At 36.3% G+C, this 23,707-nt stretch overlaps 2 protein-coding genes and 1 pseudogene across 4 annotated transcripts; 1 reads left to right on the top strand and 2 right to left on the bottom strand.

The window, feature by feature from the left end:
* Positions 1-1,832: 1,832 nt before the first annotated feature.
* Positions 1,833-20,300, bottom strand: LOC147472937 (uncharacterized). 3 transcript variants are annotated; one of them, XM_086588034.1, is made up of 5 exons: positions 20,178-20,195; positions 7,583-7,686; positions 6,434-6,793; positions 5,054-5,152; positions 1,836-1,990 (listed from the first exon to the last, which is right to left on the bottom strand). In XM_086588034.1, exons 2-4 carry the CDS (start codon positions 7,664-7,666, stop codon positions 5,093-5,095), a joined length of 504 nt encoding a protein of 167 aa, XP_086444160.1. In that variant the 5' UTR covers positions 7,667-7,686; positions 20,178-20,195; the 3' UTR covers positions 1,836-1,990; positions 5,054-5,092. The 3 variants fall into 3 exon arrangements, 2 of the variants coding, with proteins under 2 accessions (XP_086444160.1, XP_086444161.1); XM_086588035.1 differs by lacking the exon at positions 1,836-1,990 and adding an exon at positions 2,004-2,282 and having other exon boundaries at positions 20,178-20,196; XR_015210636.1 differs by lacking the exon at positions 6,434-6,793 and having other exon boundaries at positions 1,833-1,990; positions 20,178-20,300.
* LOC147472938 (ACT domain-containing protein ACR8 pseudogene) lies at positions 14,544-15,242 on the top strand (annotated as a pseudogene).
* A 431-nt stretch (positions 20,301-20,731) lies between the features above and the next one.
* On the bottom strand, positions 20,732-23,647 carry LOC147472936 (lysine-specific demethylase JMJ30-like). Its single transcript, XM_086588030.1, is given in 6 exon segments — positions 20,732-21,099; positions 21,437-21,529; positions 22,476-22,601; positions 22,604-22,618; positions 22,688-22,822; positions 22,970-23,647. Coding segments are annotated over 6 exon segments (1,212 nt in total). The 5' UTR covers positions 23,636-23,647; the 3' UTR covers positions 20,732-20,922.
* Positions 23,648-23,707: the final 60 nt, after the last annotated feature.

Here is a 23,707-nt window from a genome sequence, read left to right as displayed (position 1 = left end):
ATGCCAATTTTTGTACTTTCGAGCCTAGTCGGGTTCTTCTCGAGTTGGCTGAGTGAACTTCATATTTTTGGGCGTGGTCGTGCCTACTAAACGAGAAATTAACTATGGCAACTGGTAAGAAGCGAGCTGTCGAGGCAACTGCGCAGTTGCTTGTGGATCCTAAACTATCCCAGCCTATTCCACAAAAATATATGGTAAAACTGGACTGGAGAGAAACTAAATTTAGGAAACCCGAGGCCTTTGAATACGCTAGAAGAGTTTTAATATTAATGTTATGTATTTGTACCCTATTGCTACTAGGAAAGGTAGCATTAGAGCATTTTTAGTAGAGCTACCAAAAAAACACTAAAATTTTGAACTAAAAAAACACCAAACCAAAAAAACACCAAACAACTTTAAGAACAACATCAAATTTTCGACATCAAATGAGTTTTGGATAAACCGCGCCATATAGCCCACGCGATTTTTCCAAAAATGCTTTTAGATGTCTAAATTTATATGAATTGTTCAATGTACGTGTTTATTTTGTTTAAATAAATAAATATTGTCATGCTATTATATTTTATAGTATTTTTTTTTAATTGAGAATTTTATTTCTTATATCTGGAGTGGAACTAACTTAATCTCTAGAGTTTGCGTTAGTTACAACAAAATAGTATGTACTATTATATCCTGAATTTTTTAAGAATTGCAAGGTCCTGCTCTATTAAGGGGTAGGACCGTCCTGACCTGCTATGTGACAAAATAATGGTGAATGGAGAATGACTTGACCAGTCACTTGCTTTAAAGTCCTAAACTTGACTCGGACCAGAATCTCACCCCCAAAGCCTCTCAATTCATCGGGAAAAAGAAAATGGTCACCATCCTTACAGAAAGAAGGAATCAATGCAAACTCATTGTATACATTTAACAACTTTAGCAGCAATATATTTGAAGAGGCCTCATATTTTAAAAAGAAGAAACTTAAATATTTGTTTGAACCCAAACAAAACAAACTAAGATTAGGTTGAACATCTAATTCCAAAAAAATTCCTCATATAAGATTGGGTTTGATGATTCTACAGTCTCAACTCTCACTCATGCTATTAAGTCACAACAAAATAATGTGTACTAACTTAACTATCTTATAGTCAATTAACTATTTCCACTAACTTATTTAGTAGAAATTCTCCCGTTCAATTGATATACTAAAGAAAGAACTAGCCATGCAGCCCGACCTGTGGCCGGGCCTGTTATTCTTAAACCCATCATGTCTGGGCCTATATTTAAGGGAAGCACTTGGAAGTTTAACATATCCATATCCAATAAGTAATACATATCATGATCCATTAACTAATCCATATTCATATCTATTAACTAATACATATCCATATCTATTAACTAATACATATCCATATCCATATCCGCAGGCCAAATTCAGGGTTAGTTTAGTAAGAAGGCAAGTAATTATTTTTCAAATAGGGACTATTTTAAAAACTTTGCTGATGTGGCTCACTATGAGCATCTTGGGAGAAACGGATATTAATATAGGTAGGATGAGATAAGGACATGCCGGTTGGAGTAGATAAGTGAGATGTATTGACTTTGGCTCTCATTTTCGTTTTACCATCACACGTCTTGTAGTTGCGTTTCAACTTTATTTTGATCATGGAATTAGTTTTTGTTTGGTAGAGAGATATTTCTTTCATGTTCATGATATTTCAGACCTTCTCAAGAATTCAGTTGCCGTGTATCTATTTCTAGCTCTTCACTCTCTTTATCCTTGCGACATCATCCCATACACAAACACTTTGTATAATTGTATCCTCTTGTATGAGATTATTTCCTTCAAATCAGAGCAGTTCCTATTATGAATTATGCACACAGCTACCAACGAAAAAGAGGTAAAATAAAATGTTTTACTTGCATAATCACATCACAAGCCACTATTTCATCCGGTACTAAGTTTTTGGGTGCAAACAAAGCTCTTTCAAGAGCCACGCCCCATTATCTGAAATTTGCATGTGAACGAAACAAAGATTAACAGCAATCCAAATGAAGCACAAATGCACAATAGAAGTAAAACCCAATGGTACACTTTCTGGACTGTGAACTCAAAAACCGAAGGAAAAAAGAAATACAAGATTAACATAAGGAAAAGGTTTACATTATCCATTTCCCCAAGGATTTTTTAATTAGCAAAATCAAACAAACACAACCAAAAGTGCATTCTAAGAAGAAAAAACAGTAGAACTGAAATATGTAGACTGCACTGATATCCAAAGTCCATACAGCCAAGTGATCTGCAACATTTCAAAAATCACCCAGCATGAAACTCTGAGCTGTAAAATTCACAAATACTTAAAATTGAGCCTTCCAAAGGGCTATTTGTCTACCAAAATTTAGCAAAGAGTATCCAGTTCATTATAAGTAAAAATGAAAATCACACTTGCATCCAAAGTCTATTAGCGAAAATCCCATTCTAGATGAAGGCATGTGGAAAATATCCCATTCTAGTTGGTTGAATAAATTTTGAAAAATATGTCAGTTGCTCGGCAAGGTAAGGTAATAAGTAGGGAAAGGTGCCTTGCTTCCCTGGCTCAACAGGAGAAGCCGGAAATGAACCAGAAATTCACTCCAGCTAGAAGAGACCGCTTGCTAGCAGCTCCCTCCGCAAAAGGCTAGACACAACTGTTTAAAGACAGGTGGTTTCCAATTTATACGAACCTGAAATAGAGATTGTGGTTCTGCAATTGGTTCATTTGCCCTATGGACATGTGGGGTAGGAAGCTAGAGGATTCTAGGATCGAGATTTGTACGCAGTTGAGGCCCTCTTAGAATCGGGGATCCAGAAGGAGAGCTACTTTAATTAATTCGCGGATGGAATCATACGACTAGTCTTACCTGACTAGACACTCAACTTTGACAATTGAGACTACATCACGGAACCAGTATAGGAACAATCTGTATGGGCATTCCATATTTGATGAATGACAATACAGCGGCTTCCAACAATTTCATGCCGGAAGTAGGATCCGCGCTGTGTGGTATCTCTGGCGATGGCATTAGATTAAAGTCTCGATGGCCAACCCTTGGGACAACGAGCCGGTATCAAAGGCTGAACCATGACGACGCATCCGAAAGGGAAGCGCTAATAGAAGTGGATGGCTGAGAACTGGCGAGCACACCATCTGTGCTAAAAAACTAGCCCGGCTTAATCTCATTGTTTGTCACTACTCAAAATATGACCGACTGGAAACCAATTGCATCAACTCGACTAAGTGCAACAGAATGACCACTCTTATTCGGGTCCATGAATCGTGAGCGAATGAGCATCTAAACAGATCTGCATACCTCGTATTTCTGACAATGCGGATTCCCACGAGAATTTTGTAGTGGGGAATGGTGAGCCTTGGGATTTTCGCTCTATCATAAAAGAGGTTATCCATTCTGGACCCATCAAACCACTACTGATACAGGTCACAGGTCACAGGTCCACCTCCCCCCTATGAGAAAAAAATGATGAAAGACGTGCTCTAGTCCCCCTTTCAAGGTGTCTTATAGCTGTGTGGCAAGAGCTCTCTCTTCTAGAGCCCGTCTCGAGTGGGGAACATGACAGGTATAAGAACTACCGAAGTCCGAAGGTACAAAAAGAAACAAGAACTTAGAATTGAAACAATCGATAAAGAAATGTGAGCTAATATATGTTCTAAAGTAAAAAGTATCACACAAAATCCTAAAAAAGGGATGTCCTCCAACAATGGAATATAAATCCGGAATTATAGATACTCCCGACACATTCTCCTCCACCCCCAACCCACAATACCAAATGCTTCAAATAATGGACCGGGAATGATGTGCGAGCTTACAATTTGGAATTTGCATGGGGCACCTTAGAGGCCTCACCAATAAGGGTTCAACACCATAGCCATAATTGTTCTAATTATGATAGTCTCTAGTATCTTTCCAATTTCACTTCCACCAGTTGTGTCTTTTAAGTATATGCAATAGGCATGGGCCGATGTTCAAACACTTCATTTTCATGGTCCCAAACCAAAACCAAAAAAATTGACATCAAGATTGAGATATGGTGGAAGCCATTTCCAAAAAAGAGGCATTCTAATTATATAATCCTATATCCTCAGTTCGGGAGATTTTAATAATATGAAGATACCAATGACATAGTGGCATTTTACACTACGAATTAGAGCAATCGTCCCCGTGTAGTTTAATGGCATATGCTATTAGAAGGTGCAGGGGAGAATCCTAGAGAAGTGGAATCGAATATTAGCACAGGCGGCCACATTATAATGTCTAAAGAGGTCCCTGCCCCTGCTTGGAAGAAGTATTGCAAGGATTTTGTGAAGTAGGCCTATAGATGGGAGGAAGCTCTCAACCTTTAAGTGAAACCACAAGGACGAGGAAAGCCACCAGAGAGTACCTGGAAGGCAGGCCGAGATCTGGCCCACCATTCCAAAGGAAAGGGATTACCTAGACAAGGTAGGTCCTTGTATTAATATAATAGGGAAAAGTTAGCAAACGAAATCTTGAGGTGGTGTTATTTTTAGCGTGATGGAGAGACTGGTCGAACGAAGGACAACATATTATTTTCTGATGCACCAAGAGCTAAGTTCTCCCCCAAGAAGCACAGAATCTAGTAGCATATTTATTTATTTCAGTTTCGTCACTAACACAACAGCCCACTCAACATCAGAGTTAACACTTCTAAAGAAGAAGTGGAAGAATAAAAAAAGAATCGGAAAAAAGTACAATATAGCAGTAGATGATGCGAAAATGACCCTCTTTGAACAGCAGCCTACTGATGGCCATAAACCGATTGATAATGTGAACCACATACGTGATGTCTTGACGAGTTATGGTGTGAAAAACCAAACTAACAGCAACTACGACGCAGAGTGAGTTAGTCAAAGACTCTGATACCATGTTATATAGGAGTGGAGTTTAACTAATGGGAGGAAAAAAAATAAGAAGCACCCTTATTAAATTAGTAAAGAGAGTGACCAAGTCTATAATACAATATTTAATCAAAGCTCACAAAGGTGTAAAACATTACTCTGTAGTCGGTATTAACAACTCGGAAGCCTAGTCTGCACTACCCGCCACTACCACCACCACTGTCCATCAACAAATTTCTAGGTTTGTCCCCATCCACCTGCATTTGAAAAGATATAGTTTCACGGACCAAATGGTGAAAGCGTTAGGCAAACGCCACTGACGGAAAAATAAAATAAAGAACAGAATACCCGGACACACTTTTACATATTGAAAGGATGTGATCTATTTAACTACCAATGCAAAAGTCAACCATTTAGATGAGAGGTGTATCTTGCAGAAGTGACAAGGAGAATAAAATATAACATTTGTAAGGAGTTCATTAAAGGTTTTGCCAATAAGAGTAGTGTAAAATAAAAAGAGTATTGTTATTAAAAAAAACCATGCCCATTATCTCTCTAATGCATCTTTATTTCGTTCAAAAATCATCCCTCAATTTTATATTAGTATGTTTGCACGAATTTGTCAAGTTTTCAATACAAATGTGGCAGATCTAATGATTCTAATCCATGTAGAACAGACACTTACTACACATCCCCCATGGCGCCCTCTTGTTAGCAAAACCCTTACTGTTTATTTCAATAATAAAAATGATACATAAAAATAGGCTTTCTCCAAAGCAACTACAACTTTAATTCAATTTCCATATTCCTGAGCAATCATTCGTTGATTTAGTTTTCATATCTAGCATTTGGGAGATTCTCTTTCATCATTCAACAAGGCTTGGAATCATAGTAAAGCATGCCGAAAGGACATGTTAATCTCTCACGATCTCTCCCACCCCCTCTCTCACCCGCGGGCCAAGTGGTTGGCGGAACACATTTCCTAAAGCTACTTTTTGGGCTATTTGATAGGAAATGAATAGGAAGGAGTTAGATCATGAGGCTATGGGCTTAAATCTCCTAATTGTTGATGTCAGCTACTCTTAGAATGGGCAACAGGAAAGCCTTCACTAAGTGGATGACTATCCAGGACTATGGAATTGGGATTCTATTTTGATGTAACTTCTAATAAATAACTTGTTAGTTTCCAACTCACTAGCTTCAATTTCTGAGCTAGTTTCTTGTTAGGGAGGCACACTAGGATGTCTTTGTATTCTTTGCACACAAACAACAAGTCTAAGAGTCTTTGCAAGCAGGGAGAAAACAAAAAATAAAAATAAAAATTAGACTAAAATGTAGTCCCACTTCTTATTCATCCATGTTTTTTTAGTTGATTACTCACCACGGTCGAATCAAACCCCAAGCCACAAAACACAAGAAACTCAATCTCAGTTATTGTTTGGCAAATGCTTTTGCCTAGATAATCAGAAATTATTTTTTTATATCAAGCTTATGTGTCAAAAACAGTTCGAAAGTTAAGAAACGAGATAGTGTCATACCACACATGTTGTACTATTAGCTGCACCCTTTCCTCTGTCGATTGAGACTAAACTATCATTGTAGACGGCAACATTGTAAGCAGTACCATCGCCCCAAGTTTCTTGAACTGGATACATTATGTTTTGGGTAAGAAAGTTGTAGATGCAAGGCTTGAACTCAGTTGTTAAGAAAAAATTATCTCCATTTCTCGAAAGCCCTATCGGACTAGATCTTACAAATGGTCCAATCTTGTACAGTTTAGTCCAAGATTCTTTGACGCCGTATTCATTCAACACCCAGATTTCAAAGTGGATAGTATCCATCTCATAGCTATAGTCCACCTTATTGATTAATGCAAGATTATCCCTTAAAATAGCCAACTGTAGATAGCCATCAAACTTGACACCATCAACTTCCGGTAATGACATAGTTCCAAATACCTTGCTGCTAAAGTCGAATGAAAGAATAAAAGGATTGAATATCTCCCAATTGTCTGATTCGATAGGACGACCTTTACTTGCCAACCAGCAATAAGATCCATTACGGTACGGAGTTTTAGGATCACTACCGATATAATCAACACGTAAAACACCAGTGTCTATAGTTGTCCAAGAATCGGTGCTTAAGTTGTACATTTCAGCTATGGTTACACCAGGAGAATCAGGCAAAATGAAAAACCTTACCACCTTGTAATCATTGGTTTTAACATCAAAACCAAATCCAATACCGAAACTGATGAAATAATTTAGTGGTGGAGGAGGAAATGGTGATTGTGGGAGAGCTCTATATTGTTTGGTTGCAGGGTTCCACAGAGAAACATTCATAATACATTTTCTATAAGTGCGGTCTGTGCCTTTAATATGTAGACAAACAATGCCGTTACATGCCACCATGTTTATATTATAATAGTATAACACAAGTAAGCATGGTAAATCCACTTCAGCAGTGACCTCAAACCGGTCACCAGAGCGCAAGCAGAGGTTAATACATCTACGGATAGGAGGGGGGCCATAGTCGCGAAGAGGACTCAATGTTACGAAATTGTAGTTGCTATACTGATGACTATGATGATTGAGGTGTTGGTCGATAAAATAAGAGCTCTCGATGAGAATGCGCCAGGACTTACAGACAGATTTGAATCGGAAAAGAGACATCACAGGGAGACATACTAGAATTTGAAACACGACATCTTCAGGCAAAACATTATCACCATCACGACTCGACCTTGTTTCTCCTTCCATCATTCCTTTCATATTTCAATTATAATCCAATCCTGCCCATTAAAAGATGGCAAATAAATTATGTTGATATACTCCGATTGACCAAATTCATAAACTCAATCTATTATATATATATATATATATATATAAGCTTGGTCTTTTTTATGTTGGTATATCAAGCGGCTGTGGAGAAAACAGTTTTGGAAGATCATACGGTATACAATTCTTTTTCTTCTAAGACTCCGAAAAAAAAAATCCTACTTTACAATAAAAACACTAAACAGCCGAAATTCATACCGCCAAATAGAGTCCTGAGTCCTATTAAATACCACCAAATTGAGTCCTATATACTTACTATAAAAAATATTCGCTAAGAAATATCAAAGCCCTATCACATTTATTGTATGTAGTTTTCCTTATTTTTTTTTTTCCTTTATGTAAAATAAACATGGGTTTTGTTTTCTTTATTGCAGTCTTTGGTCACTTATAATTCAGTTAGAACTTATGGATTCACGGGTCTAACCGCGTTAGAATTAACTGGCAATGATAGAGACCTGGACTACTTTCTGAGGTATTCGCGGTTCTAGCTGACTTGCAATGTAATATAGTTGAAGCAAAGGTGTGGACTCACAATGGGCGAATTGCGTCACTTATTTTTGTTAAGGATGTGGATTCTGGTTCACCAATTGAAGACTCACAGAAGATTAGTACAATTGAAGGGAGATTAAAAAAATGTTCTCAAGGGTGATAATGATATCCGGGGTTGTACACACAGAAAGAAGGCTTCATCAAATGATGTGGAGAGTATTGTTGATCGATGCATGGTAGTGATATGATATATCTGATGATGAGGAAGATGTAGATGTCGAGGATGGTGGTAATGGTGGTAATGAGGCTCATGTTGAAACAGACGCAAAATGATGAAGAATTTCATCGTTTAATGAATGGTATTTGAATGAGATAGTTTTGCATTTGGCTGGTCTCTCCGTTTGTTTTGCTTGCTTTTCCTATGCCATTATGACTGTATGAGATAGTTTTTCTTGTTTTATGGTTGGGAAACTTATAAACCATTTCTTCTATTTCTTATAATCGCAGTTTGTGGCTTTGTGCTGCTTTTTTATGATAACTGTTTTTCTATGGTTACCGTTTGTGCTACTGGGGCTCTACTCGGTATGTTGATTTTGGGGTGTTATTATTCTGCGAATTTGTTTTGATGAATCAGGCTGTGCTTTAAATTTTGGGGTGTTATTAACCCAACACATGCAGGGACTAGTTGTGTCATAAATGTGCTACCACTGATATTGTCGTCAAGAAAAGAGGCATAAGACTTGCTTGTAGGTGTGTGGTCTGTGCAAATAATGCAAAAGATATTGATCACATGCTTTGAACTTGCAACTTTGCAGTTTGCAGTGGAAACTTGGAACTGCCTTGCAGACTTATTACCATGTTGAGGCACTTCAGCACTTGCTTCTTGTGTCACATAACTTGAAATCATGTACAACAATAGAATAAGTTAAGAACTTACTAAATCCGTGATCAATTAGATTATAATCTTAATAGGGTTTGGGTAAATTCCTGATTCGGCCATGATAATGTCAATGTGTTCCCAATTCGATCACAAATTGCAACTCAGCACATTTTGTCAACAACTAGTGTGGTAATATCAGCAACTTTTTGCACTGAGTTTATATTGGGAACTATTAATTATCTCATGAAAAAATGCGTAAACGGATTCGTTTATATTACATTTTCATATCCAACTTTCGAACATGTATGCAATGATGGCATTATTGTCATTTCAGAGCAAAATCGATATAGAAATTTACAAGGATTTCAAAAAGTATATGTAGGGGAAAAGTCAAAATCAAATGGTAGAAAAGAGCTAAAAGAAAAAGTTTACAAAAATGATCAACTCCTTATTATTATTTTTGCTCATTCTTTTTTCCACTCCTATATAAAATCAATCTCCTTATCTATAGTATTTTTTTTTATCGTTTCTTACCATTTCTTTTACGTTTTATACGTATTATATGTTTTAAACCCGTTTTTTATGCCATGCATCTTTTTACGCTTTTTTTTCCCATTTTTTTGCCGAGATGTTCCATTTAAAACACGAACTAAGTATTTTTCAAGTACACCGTTTTAAACTCGTACCGTACTTGGTGACAGTGATATAAATTAGATATTTATGTACATTTGTATACATTGTGAACAATACATTCAATTAAAATGTTATAAGCGCAGAGCCAATTTGGTAATTAATTAGCACTTTCCTTAAATATCGTTGGAAATTTTGACTGGATTTTGGAAAGTTTTAATTAATACATTTAAAATAACGGTATAAATTCTTTACTTTGATTCCTAAAATAACGTTAGAAACTTTAATTGAATTACAAAATTAAGTTTTAAGTAATACTATTTTTTTTCTAATTGATTTGCAATATTATTAGAACGTTGCAGTTACCACTTAGTTCTAACACAAGTTTTAGTAACGAAAACAATAAAAATAAATGTGGTTATTATGAATCTAAGAATAAATTCTAAAACGTCCCAAAATGATATGATTATATATATAATGTGAAGAATATGCAATTTTAAGAGTGAACCGCGTCACACAAATACATGCCATTGAAGACCTTTTTGAGAAGCTCAGTGTAATTAAAACACCTACAAGCGGAATAATCTATATTAAAACAAAGACAATGGAAAACATTAAGAGTACCATAAGAGTCATGCTCATTGTTTTGGTTGTTGTTTTTGCTCCCATGTTCAACCAACAACTTATGAAATGTTGCTTCGACAATAATGATTATTGTTGCTATATATAATGATACGGTCAACTGGCTTGATGGTATTGTGTCATTATATTGTTTTTATTTAAAGTTGAAGACTATGTTCATCTGTTTTATTCCGTGCGAAAAAATAATAAAGTAACTAATACGAAATACTTATTTAGATAGATCTTATACGCGTCTTTTCCCCTCTATCAATATAATTTTATCACACCAAGTTACATTAGATTACTAGCTATGCAGCTCGACCTGTGGTCGGGCCTGCTATTTTTAAACCCATCGAAGGGCCTCGTTAATTTTTCAAAAAAAAATTAATTGGGCTTTTGTTCACCTATAAATTTAAGGTCGAGAAAGTAAATTTGGGTCTTTTTAATTTTTAAAAACTTTTGTTCGGCTTTTGTTAATGAATTTAGATTACGTTAAAACTGTAAGTGCATTACCACTTAAGAGTTCGGCACTTTTTTATGAGAAGAAAGCTTCAAACATTACCGACGGCAAAACAACAATATCTGCTTTGAATAGAAACTGACATCTTACAACCGTGCAACTTCATCCCCTGGATATATGACAATAATGGAAATCTTTTAGGTTGATTTCATTACATTTTTAATAGCATCACCATGCCACCACAATTTTATAGGATTCTTACACATAAAAATTAAATAAGTCTAATTAAAATACACCAATTAAATGGATAGATCCTTGCCGCTTTGGGTAGTTTGGAACAACATAGAGCTATCTCAAAGCCATGCATTAATCATTCCCTTGCAAAACAGTATGATAAACTCATTCACATCTGACATGCCTAGAATAGAGCTTCTCAATTCTATTTGTGAATTTCAAATGAGAAAATTTTACTAATTAAGTTTGTATTTATTAGCTTTCATTTTTTCCATACAGCTTAATAACACTATAATGAGATCTATATACAATTAAAAAAATAAAATAAAGATGACTACATTTGGTTCCCGATTATATCTTAAATTGTTATGGATTTAGCAACAAAAACATCACCTGCCATGTCATGCCCAATAATGCTTATCATAAAAGGTTTAGCTCCAAGCTATGACATGCATTCGGCAACATTCCTTGCTACTCCTGCCACATGGTACGGTATACCTGAACAGGAAAGTTCCAATCAATAAGTAAAGAAAACAGGAAAAGAAGGAAAAGGGACAAAATAACATTTAGTCTTATTAATAAGTATCACAATTTGTTATTTTTTCATCATTTTTGTTTGGAACGTCAGCCTATATATGAAAAGAAGTTTATTCAGGCACATGTGCCATCCAACACAAACACAGGGAGGCAGATACATGTACATCTCCTCTCCAATCTTAATATCAATCCCCTCTCTCATACTATAATGTTTCTTGTCGGCCCTACCTGTCTTCCTGACCCTATCAACAGTAAAAAAGTAAATGAACAAAAGCATTAAGGTAGCTAGACTCACATATCATGTACACATGATATCTGCATAAGTTTCTAAAAAAACCATATCATGGATGCATTGTTGTTGCACAATGACCTTTCGTATTGAGCCTTCATATACACATGCCTATCAAATGAAACTAAGTAAACGCCCTAATAAAACCAAACACGTCAATAAATGAACAGATTTAATCACAAAATCCCGACAATGTGAAAACAAAATTAAAATAGGGAAGGTGAACTGAACCTTGTTTGTATTTGACCTTGATGCTTCGCCACCACCCATTTTGCTCATCTTATGCGTAAACCCTAAATTTCTCACTTGATTTGGAATTTAGAGTTAGGGAATTTAGGGTGAAATTTATAGAGGAGAGAGATACACTTTGTAAAGAACCCCCCATGATTTGAAAACTCATACTTAACCACCCACTCCATCCCGGTTCTGTTTCTCTCACATCTATATTTTCGTTATTAACAACTCTACCATTTGGGAGGTTTTATCTAAAAAACCATATTGTTGTTATATGCAATCTCATGCATTCGCGGTAATATGGACTGTTTCCTTATGTATTGTGCATACAAATCTCAAAACTGAACATATATGTAAAATCTTGTGTGCATGTTAAACAATTTTGAATACACACATTACGCATGTTAAAACTACACGCAATAGTCAAACAATTTGACCATTACATATTATGCACAACACAATTAATGACTCGCAAATCTTAGTATGATTAAAACCTTGTAAGTAAACCACTCCAAATCAAACCCCTTTGTAAGACACTTCTTAGAAGCTCGAAAGTTTTTCCGGTTATAGAGGGCCTCTAAAATTGCAATAAGTGTCATAGCTCTAGTCATACTCTCCTCATGTGTAACAACATCAACTTCTGCACGAAGCACATTAGCACCCAGTCCCCAATTCTTAAATACCTTCTGAGACAGTTGATTCTGCTTCAAACTTTTCTCGTACTCTACCAATCCTACATATACAACTTTAAGAAGACGACTAATATGGACAAACTCAACTGAATCAACATCTCCTAATTGAGCTTTATGTATTTCCAATTCTTCAACAATGTGGCAAAGCCTCTTTATGATTCAACACTGCAACATGTTAATTGCCACACTAAGCTCGCTACTTGCAAGAACTAAAATTGTGGTATTCGTGTAAGTTGAACGTAACTTAGCATTGATAATTACCTATGATGATTGCATCTTGCATTATGTAGTTTAATCGGTTGGCTTCAAATTCAAGTTCATTATTTCGTTGAAGTGGCTTTCAAAAAATTTAGCGCCATAATGGTTTCACTCGATAAGTGAATCTCTTTAAAAAAGCTAGCTATCTCATGACTTCTCTTTGATACCATATATGTGTAACTTAACATCAAGTAACATTATGGTTGAGGATATTCTACTATTACATGTGTAATCAAGTAAAAAATAAACAACATAAAAGGTGTGTTTTTTTTTTAAAAAAAAATAACCAATTAATAAAACTTGAAATAATTCGATTCACATGGTTTTCATCTAAGTTCCAGTATACTATTTCATGATCATACATTATTAACGTTGTCCTTAAACCAAAGAACTTTGTATGGCTTTAAGAAACAAATTCATGTGTTCTTCCTTTGAAGTAACTTATGCTCAGCAATTGGCGTCATTGCAATCATTAGCCCATTATCTTGATCGATGGTAATTTCTCAACCAATAACTAACTTCTATTATATAAATATTTGAATGAGACAAAAAAGATAGCAAAATAGAGGGGTCTAATCAATGATGCAAACAGTAATCCGACCACTACACAATTCATATGCCCTTGTGACAAAGTATACAACCACCACCAGCAAGAAATCATATGTAGCTTTTTTATTAGCAGAAATTGTAGTCTCTCCAAATCCTCTCTTTGGGTTTGTAAAATTCACAAAGCTAATGCAGTAATTGCTTTCTAAACTTTTCAAATCAAGTCAAAACAGATTCAACAAAAATAATATAGTTGATCTCATATACTTTCTTCGATTGATTATCTACACTATTGCAAGGTGTAGAGAGAGAAGGTTAAGAAAGAAAAGAATCAAAACTTCGATAGAGAGAGAGAGTTCTTTCATTGATGGTGTTCAATAGGGATGCATTTTTGGTCTCATGATGTTCGATTGTAGTTATTTTCTCGAGTTCTTCAATGGTGTTCGAAAAGGCTAGGATTTTGTCTGGGTTGATTGTGCTTTGCAAAGGGTCTGTTTCGCCATCAAACCAATTTAAAGCTCCAATGCAATTGTTAACCATATCATCAAACTAATTCGTTAGAACTACAAACAAACACCATTGAAAGAAGTATATTTAGAACTTTAAATTTTCAATCTAGGGGGGAGGGAAATCCTAATTGCCTCATTACGGGGGTCCAGTGCAACTGTTAACCATCAAACTAATTCGTTAGAACTACAAACAAACACCATTGAAGAAAGTATATTTAGAACTTCAAATTTTCAATCTAGGGGGGAGGGAAATCCTAATTGCCTCATTACGGGGGGTAATACTAGTTAACCCAATAATAATCAAACAAAATAATAATTGTTTTTTTTGTGACTCCAAATCTAAGGGGAAAGTAGGTATATTAGATTGAAAGCTTTTTCTGAAATATGGATAGATATCCCCAAATATCGCGATATATCGGGATATTTTGTACTATGGTTGTTTGTACCTTAACAGACATGCAATATGTCGTCTTACATGCTACGATCGATAGTTCATACAATCAGGCTTACATGGTAATTTTTTGAGCCATCAATATTTAGTGTCCAAATTTCCCTCCAAATTTATGTACATTATGGTTTTCTAAAATTTTGTTGATATTTGTTGCAGGAATTTTACATAAGGCATTCAGATGGTTCTCCAATTAGTTCAGAAGTTGAGAGGCTTCAAGCTTCTATCAAAAGAAGAGTAACCGACGTATGTTATCATTACTTCTTCTGTATTTTTAAAGCATTAAGTGTGCATTGTTGTTATTCTTATACGATTTATTTTGTCATCACAGGGATCAATCGGCAAGGATTGTTAGCAGATGTAACTCGAACATTTCATGAGAATGGATTGAATGTTACAAGAGCATAAATATCAACGACAAGCAGCGATATGGCTCTAAATGTGTTTTATGTAACAGATGCAGCTGGTAATGCTTTGGATGCCAAGACAATTGAGGGAGTGAGATAGAATCGGACTAAACAATCTAATTGTCAAGGAGCCATTGACAGTTAAAAGAAAGAGGATGATACACAGTCAGCAGGGGTTAGTGGAGCCATGTTGTTATCTTTGGGAAGTTTAGTGAGAAGGAATCTACACAATTTGGGATTGATTAGATCCTATTCTTAAATGTGAACGCCCTTGTAAAAAAAGTGGAAAAGACATAGTACATACATGGGAGGTGGTCTTTGGGTTGAGGAAGGTAGGACGCTGGAGTAGGCAGTTGAGTTCTCAAGGGAAGGAAGAGATAGATAAAAAATAAAAAAGGACAGGTTCCGTATCTTTATTTATCAATAGTGCCTGGTAACAAGTTCTTATATTAAGATTTTGATACAACCAAAAGGACTGTGAAAAAGGACATATAAAAGGGAACTTAACCTCGGTAAAGTATAGTTATCCCACCTTTGGATTGATCTCTCAGGATGGATCCAAGAGTAGTGCTCTAACCATACAGGAGGAGGAAAAAGATGGCTCCATCTAATTCATTCCTATCTGTCTTGATCTACCCCTAAGCTTGAGAGATAGAATCTATTCTAATATATCCTAGCTGTCTATAACACTACAAGAGAAAGAGAGACCTAGAATAGAGGATAGAATGAGTTAACGCGGGATACCCCTCCAACGGTGAGGCAGGGGGAGCCCTACACGATTTTATTTTGCTACAATTGTAACTCAAGTAACTCAATTACAAACTACGACCTCGCGCACAAATTACGAACTATCTTCAACATTCCTAATCTATCAAAAGGGCAAGTGACAGATATTATATTAATGCCTCCTTCATGTAGCCTATATTATATTATTAATACATAATTTTCCTGCAGGTGACAGATTACGGGTTGCATCTATTGGAGCAGTTCCTCATAGAATCTAAAAACAAAACTCTAGAAGACTTTCCCCCGATGCCTCGACCACTCAAAAAATGGAACAAAGGGATTGGAAATAGACTAATTTGGGAGCAATGCCAACTCCAGTTTGATTTACAAGATAGACAAATCAACCGTAACATTGATCGTCTTAACAATGAGCAACGTCATGCGTTTGATACCGTGGTTAATTCAGTCATGCAAAATGCAGGGGGAATTTTCTTCTTAAATGGAGTTGCAGGTATAGAAAAGACATTTGTGTATAATATGATTGCAGCTAAATGTCGTCATCTAGGACATATTGTGATGATTGGTTGCCTCATCCGGTATTAGTGCCGCTTTTATTAGATAGTGGTAGAAAACACTCATTCAACTTTTTATATTCATTTTGATGTGTTGGAGAACTCTATAATGCTGGCTTCAAAAAGAATTCGCCTCCAATGTGCCCTGTTTAAAGAAACAAAATTGATAATTTGGGATGAAGTCTAGATGCAGCATAGGTTTTGTATTGAAGCAGTCGACTGTTCACTCCGAGATGTTTGTAACAATGAAAGACCATTTGGTGGAATCACTGTTGTTCTAGACGGTGACTTCCGACAAATTCTGCCAGTTGTACCACAAGGTGAACGTGAGGATATTGTAGGTGCATCACTGAGAAGGTCTTTGCTCTGGAAACACGTCAATGTTTTATCTTTGGTGCAAAATATGAGATTAGACAATGACTTGCCAGAGAACGTGTTGTTCTCCAAATTCTTGATGGAGGTATTACTTCATTTCTTGAAAAAAATATACTTTTTGTTGACCATTTTAAATTATACACAATCACTCATCTCATATGCTCTCATTTGAAATTTTCAGGTTGGAATGAAACGAGGAAGAAAGTGTTCAATTGCCGCTGAGAGATTCAAAATTGTAGCAATCTTCATGACTTGCTAAATAATGTATATCCCGATTAGGGCAGGGATCGGGTCGGGTTCGGGTCAGATATGGCTATATCCGAATCCGAATCCGAATAATTTCACAGTATCCGAACCCGAACCCGATTATATCTGAAATTTAATATCCAAACCCAACCAACCCAATCGAACTTCGAAAGTAACCCGATCGGGATAACACTAAAAATTCAAAAAAGCCCAAAAATTATATCCGAATCCGAACCCAAACCCGACATACCCGAATCCGAATCCAACCCGAATATATAAATGGATATGAAAATTGACCCGAACCCGATGTATTCGGTAATCGAGTCGGGTCGGATTTGGGTCTACCCGACCCGATTCCCTACCCTAATCCCAATATAAGTGAGCAGTATGAAGCTGACCCAAATTATTTGACCGAGCAGACTATCCTTTCAGCACGCAACGATAACGTTAGCACTATAAATGCTACGACAATATGTTTCCTAGGGAAGAAATTGTTTGCTTAGGTGCTGACAAGTTAGGCGCTGCCAGTGTTGTTGATAGTGGTAAGTATAAAATAGCTATCCGACCAGTACTTGAACTCACTCGATCATACGGGTTGCCTCTATTCAAGCTTACTCTCAAGAAGGGATGCCCGATAATGTTCTTTGAGAAATATAGCCAACGGATGGACTTTGTAACGCAGCGATGATTGTGTGCACAAAGCCACATGTGGTGCAAGTTATAATAGCGGAGAAAAGCAGGAATGTACGCTTTATCCCGAAGAATATCATTAACGCCGACCAATGAAATACCATTTCAAATGACCGACGACGGTTTAATTCGATTGTCATTTGCAATGGCGATAAACAAATCACAGGGGCTGGTCTATTAGAATGCGTTGGTATTGATTTTGAAACCGTGTTTAGCCATGGTCAATTATATGTGGCGTTACCAAGATGCACTTCTTCAAAAACAAATCGGTGTCATCCTCCTTCCGATTCTTCAAACCACACAACTAATATAGGTGTATCCTCAAGTCCCGCTTTTAGTTTGAGAGAAGGTGTATTTCATAACTTTTGAGCTTTGATGTTTATTTCTCAATTTCTTTTTATACATATGGTTAGGAAATAAGGAACCCTTCATTGTATGTGAGGATTTGAATCTAGATCATTAATCGGTTGTTATGTAAGTAGCATTTTGCTAGACAGAGGAATTTGTTTTTGGTTTCTAGACAACAATATTTTTAGATAAAAAAATACAATATTTGATAGGATAATGACTTCTTAAATTTTCTCGATAAATGAATGAATTTGATGCATATGTTTATATAACAAAGGTCATCATAATCCAAAACAATCTAAGTAGCATACACCCTCCATAAGCACTCAATATTAATTTTGTAAATAATAGTTATTAGATTTTTGTGTTTCTTTTGCAGTTTTAATTTAATTAATAAAAAAATGAATAACGTTATGACTTCAGTAGAGTATCGGGTTAATTCTAGTATATATATATATATACTAGAATTTAACCCGATGGCTATGCCAATTAAGTCATTATGGATGTAAAATTACATCTAGTTTTCGTGGAGGCGATAAAAATTGCATATGTTTCCAAATAATCGCAGAATTGATCTAACTTGAATGACATTTTTACAATACTTAATGTATAGTAATGTTCTCGGCTTGGCGGAGGCATCGTAATGTTCCCACCACTTCTCATGACACTCATCACCCATTCTATGCTTCCCCACAATGCGCAGTTTCTCCATATATAGACTAAAAGTTAACGATAAAAAAGTGATATAATCAGCCATACCTTACTCACAAACTTCCATTTATCTCATGAGTAAAACTACATCATATATGGGAATAAAATGGCTTATTAATGTTATTATGCTATTATAGGCGCCATAAACTTACCTTAAGTCCATAAAGCTCGAGCAAGCACTTCATCTGCAAATCTTCACCTTTACTTGGAGGCAACTCTATTTGTTTCAAAGTTATGTGTAACTTAGTCATTAACATAGAATACATACATTAATGGCTGCAAAGATGACAAAGCTCGGTCTCCAAGACGTGGGCTGACAAAATTAAGGTCCTCCTACAATCCTTTTAGTGGTGGATCATAAGAGTCGATGTATTGAACCAACCTGCAGTTGAAAAATGATAAAACTAACAACATCTTATAAAAAAAACAGTATGAACCAAAAGGAACCTTTCAATGTGAAGTGTCCGTGATTAAGTTTATTCATGGCTTATTCGTTATGTAACAGGACATGATTCTCACTTCAAATATATTCATTGATTGGTGTGAGTGATGATCGACACCTCTATATGAGGTATCCGGGGCTCACAGGCATGTGGCGTGGGGACGGATAGTCAATAGTGGCGATGATTCTCGTGTAAAAAAATGGACGACCAACGCTCTAAACAGCTTAGGAACTATCGAAGGTTATGTGTCCGTGATCTTGAGTTCATCAAAGTTTGCTACCAGTGCACACTGGGCCAACACAAGTTATTTTGTTCTTAGATCCCAAGCCAGAAGTTAGGAATTAGGACTTACTTTCAGCCCGGTCCCGGAATAGAAACCTAGCCAATAAAGCCTATAAGTCTATAACTTCCAACCATGCCAATCACTTCCATGTCCCTAAAACCCTTGCTTGACGCCAACGTTGGCACTAATCTATCTACTTCTTCCGTGCATTGGAACTTTGGGCAAAACACTTGTTGAAACTTCAGAATGCACTGGCCTTTGAGGCTTTGAGACGAGGAATGCTTTGTTAATTGATGCATCCTCCATTTGCTTGGTTTTTTTTTATGAGACCTATGTTTTTTTATGTTTCATTTTGTTTTGTTGTTGTTTTTTTCCCCCTCAGAAAGGAAAAAGGAAATAATGTGCTCAAAAAAAATAGATGTTGAGAGTCAGGCTTCAATGCTTCTAAAGCGTGAGAGCTTTATATAGCCTTGGATATATATCATATGAGATATAATCAGGTAAAAGCTTCTTCGGATATATATCATATGAGATATAATCATGTGGATATATATCCGAATGAAGATATGAGATATAATTTGAGATATAATTTAATATATATATATATATCTATGAGGATTAATATATTGTACTGTATTAACTGTTAGCCGTCCGATTAATATATATATCTATGAGGATTAATATACTGTTACCCGTCAGATGTACTACAAAGAGCTTAAAGACCAAGCTGTTTTATTATATAGATATATTAAGAATTAGAAAACATAATAACAATCAGTTATTACTGAAATATAGGATTTATTTAATTTATAGGTACCTTGCCCAATTGAAATAAATAGAGGCAGTGATGTGCTCCGACCGATTTCTTCCTCTCTTTTTTAACGCACTTCGCAGGGCTGGTTTTGAGGTTTTTGGTCCTAATATGGAGCTCAAAAGAACCAAGTTTTAGTTTTATGCCCGTCCAACTTAATGGCCCAAGCTCTAGAATTATACACTTTGTATCCTCTTGTATGAGATTATTTCCTTCAGATCAGAGCAGTTCCTATTATGAATTATGCACACAGCTACCAACGAAAAAGAGGTAAAGTAAAATGTTTTACTTGCATAATCACATCACAAGCCCAGAGCAATGCATGGTCATAAATTGATCATCGTCATAAATTATGAGTGGCCTGTAGACTGTAGTTGTATAAAGTATAAACAACCTTCTCTCTGGTAATGGTCTGATGCAGCTGGAATTGGTGGGATGATGAAGCATTAAAGGAACGGGATTCATAAACTGTATACCTGAGAGACCAAGACGCAGCTCAGATTGGTGCCTTGGTCTGGCCTCCAGGCTATGCGTTCATATTTTGTTTTCACAAATCACAATAATACTAACCCATTTGGCATTAATGGAAGAACATTATGACTGATTTGTCAAATATGGTATTTGGCCGAAACAAAATAAATTATATGAACACTAGAAAACTAAAGGGAATTGCTTTCCCGTTCTTTTTTATCCCCCATCATCACTATGAACATACACAGATTAAGGATGTATAATCCCACCATGAGACGGATTAGCTGCTGCATTCACTCCACCAAAAGCTGACAGAAAAACTTGTTGTAAGAGATCTAACATAATGCCACCATTTTGGGGGGATGTAAAGCATTTGGCCTTCCTCTAAGATGCAGTCCACAAAATCCAGGTCCTTCGCGTTTGGAAACTCTTTTGTATCTAGATTGTCAAGATCAACCTGACAACAGGGGAAAAGATCAAATTAGCAGGAGCAAAAGTCCAAACAATTAACAAAATGCTAAAGGCGATGGCCACTAGCACCTATCTAGGTGATATGCATCTGTGTTGTGCACCTTGATGCACATACAACGATGTGCATTGGGACAAAACCCTATAACTAGTCCGTCACCTCAAATTCTATCTGATTGAATGAGTCACTGGCAGAATTTCTATTCATTGTAAGAGGGCACAAGTACATGTACAAAGCGCATCATGCATTTCTGAGAAACTAAGGAAATTAGGAAATGGATCTATGCTCTACAAAATAAATTATTTGACTATGAAGAAGTGCCCACCTGACTGGAATTGCATAGCATGGATTCAGTGAAAGGGTAAAGATCCTCTGATATTGATGCAGAATACAGCCTTATGTACTTTCTTCCGACAACCTAGTGTCCATAAAAGAGGATTTCCAAATCAAAATGGTGTTTGCTATCATATAAAGATTTACTCCAACCAAATTGTTTCAAAGAAAAGTGTGTCATCCAATAAGTTGTATCTAGACTCTAAAGCTTTGACCACATGTCCACCAGAAAATGAAACAAACATTTAAATTGAATAAAGCTAAACTGACAAAAGAAAAGTATCACAGTTCTCAAACATAGAACTATTACGAATATGAACTCAAGTCATGATTATTAAGAAATTCCTTAAGAAATTGCTCCTCCCAGGATACAGATTATTCTCACATTTGTTCCCTTCGTTGAAATTTCATCACTGTTACAAAGGTTGCAGGAGTGCTAAAAACAGCTACGTTTCTCAGCTTAAGATACTAATGCTTGAAGTAGCTTAGTCTTATACAAGCTATCTCAAACATAGAGTGCATCAATTATCGGCTTAGAATACCAGCAGATGGCGTGGTTCTAATTCCAAACATGAGGTATAAGGTAATTATAGCTTAGATTCATTTTTTCCTTTCCACTTCAGATTTAGAGTAGAAATGCTCTTCCATTTCTCAACAGTATACTTTTACAGTTAGAGTTGGAGTGCGATAAAAATTACCTAGAAAAATACATTCTCTTAGCCGGTAATGATTTTACTTTTATTGGATTTTGGAATTCGAAGTTTAGCAAAAATTATTATCCATTTACAGTCCTACTTTAACGATAGGTTAGGTATTGAAAGTCACCACAGGAACCCGGAAACAAAGGTAAACCCTCACATGCTAATAATATTGCTTCCAACAATGGTGACCTTTCCAAAATCAGACTATTTTAATTCTAGCATATCACGATATATTTATATATATACTACACAAATTCTCCTGCAAAAAATTATCATGATATCCGTAAGGATACATTGTCTCAAGCAATTATAGTCGCACTCAAATAATACCTGAGCAAGAATATTGTGGTGTGGATCATGGTGCAATGGTGTCACCGCCCCCGCTGGACCAAACCAAGCATTGAGAGAGCCACTCCCTCCACCAACAAAACAGTAATCAGGAACCAAAATATCCCCAATGTGAGTTCTTGTATCTGCCAAGAACATCTAATATCAATAAACTAAAATCTCATTCATCACAAACTCGTTAACTACAGAATTACCTGCTCAAATAAAGGATGCTGAGCAAGATAAGTTGGACCAGTAGTGCTAAGTTCATTGGACTGAATCCTCTCAAGAAAATGAGAGAACGTAATGAGCTCTTGTTTCCAATCCTGGCACAAATAGTTCTTTCCAACCTGAAACGAAAATGGTTGATATTAAACACTATCAAGAACATTTTTTTTCTAAACAAGACCATGAAACATACTCGACATAACTGAATCTAGAGTGGCATTATCATTTATCACAATGCAGTACTCCTAAATGCCAAGGAGATTAATTACCTCGACTGGAACTGTCCGATCACCTGCGACCCTTTTTAGATAGTCTATGTCTTTCCACTTTTTACTAGCAGGCCAATGAGACATACCATCACTAACTATAACTGGTGTGCTCGATAGAAAATAATCACATAAAAATCCTTCTAAAGACACTGAGGACTTTTTTTCTATCACCTTCCCAGACAACGACCTATTGGGGAGTGCATTCACCTCCACTTCATTCGAACAACACTCAATCTCAAACTTCTTATTCTTATTCTTATTCTCCTCGGCAGTAGTATTAGATTTCACCAATGAAATTAGTTTAATAGCAGAATCTAAATCATCACGTAAAAGAACACCACCCATAATAACTCCCATATCAAGAACCTTAAGAGCTTCTTTAAAATTACCATTCCTGTAGTAAAACGATGCCACTTGTAGACAAGACATTGAATAAGCGTCTCTCCACACTGGCAAAACAGAGTGCCAAGGACCAGAGTGTAATTGCTCCCACGCCATCTCTCGACCCACTTCCGCCGCATTCTGGTCACCCTGTGCGCTGCGTGTCGCTATGCTGACGTAGGAGTAACCTCCTTCGTTGGTGATTTGTTCGAGGAGATTTGAACGGATGGTGTTTAAAATTGGTGTTGGGAGTTGGTTTGTTTTGTGCTCCGCAGCCATTTCCATTTCGGGTGGTTGCACTTTTCCAATTGCCACGTCAGGAAATATCTCAAACATAAATATCTTACGGTATCAATA

Source organism: Coptis chinensis, unplaced genomic scaffold, assembly GCF_015680905.1.
Source record: "Coptis chinensis isolate HL-2020 unplaced genomic scaffold, ASM1568090v1 utg6276_pilon_pilon, whole genome shotgun sequence".
In the NCBI taxonomy this organism is placed as follows: domain Eukaryota; kingdom Viridiplantae; phylum Streptophyta; class Magnoliopsida; order Ranunculales; family Ranunculaceae; genus Coptis; species Coptis chinensis.
Note: the sequence above shows the minus strand (reverse complement) of the source record. Positions and strands in the feature narration are given on the sequence as shown.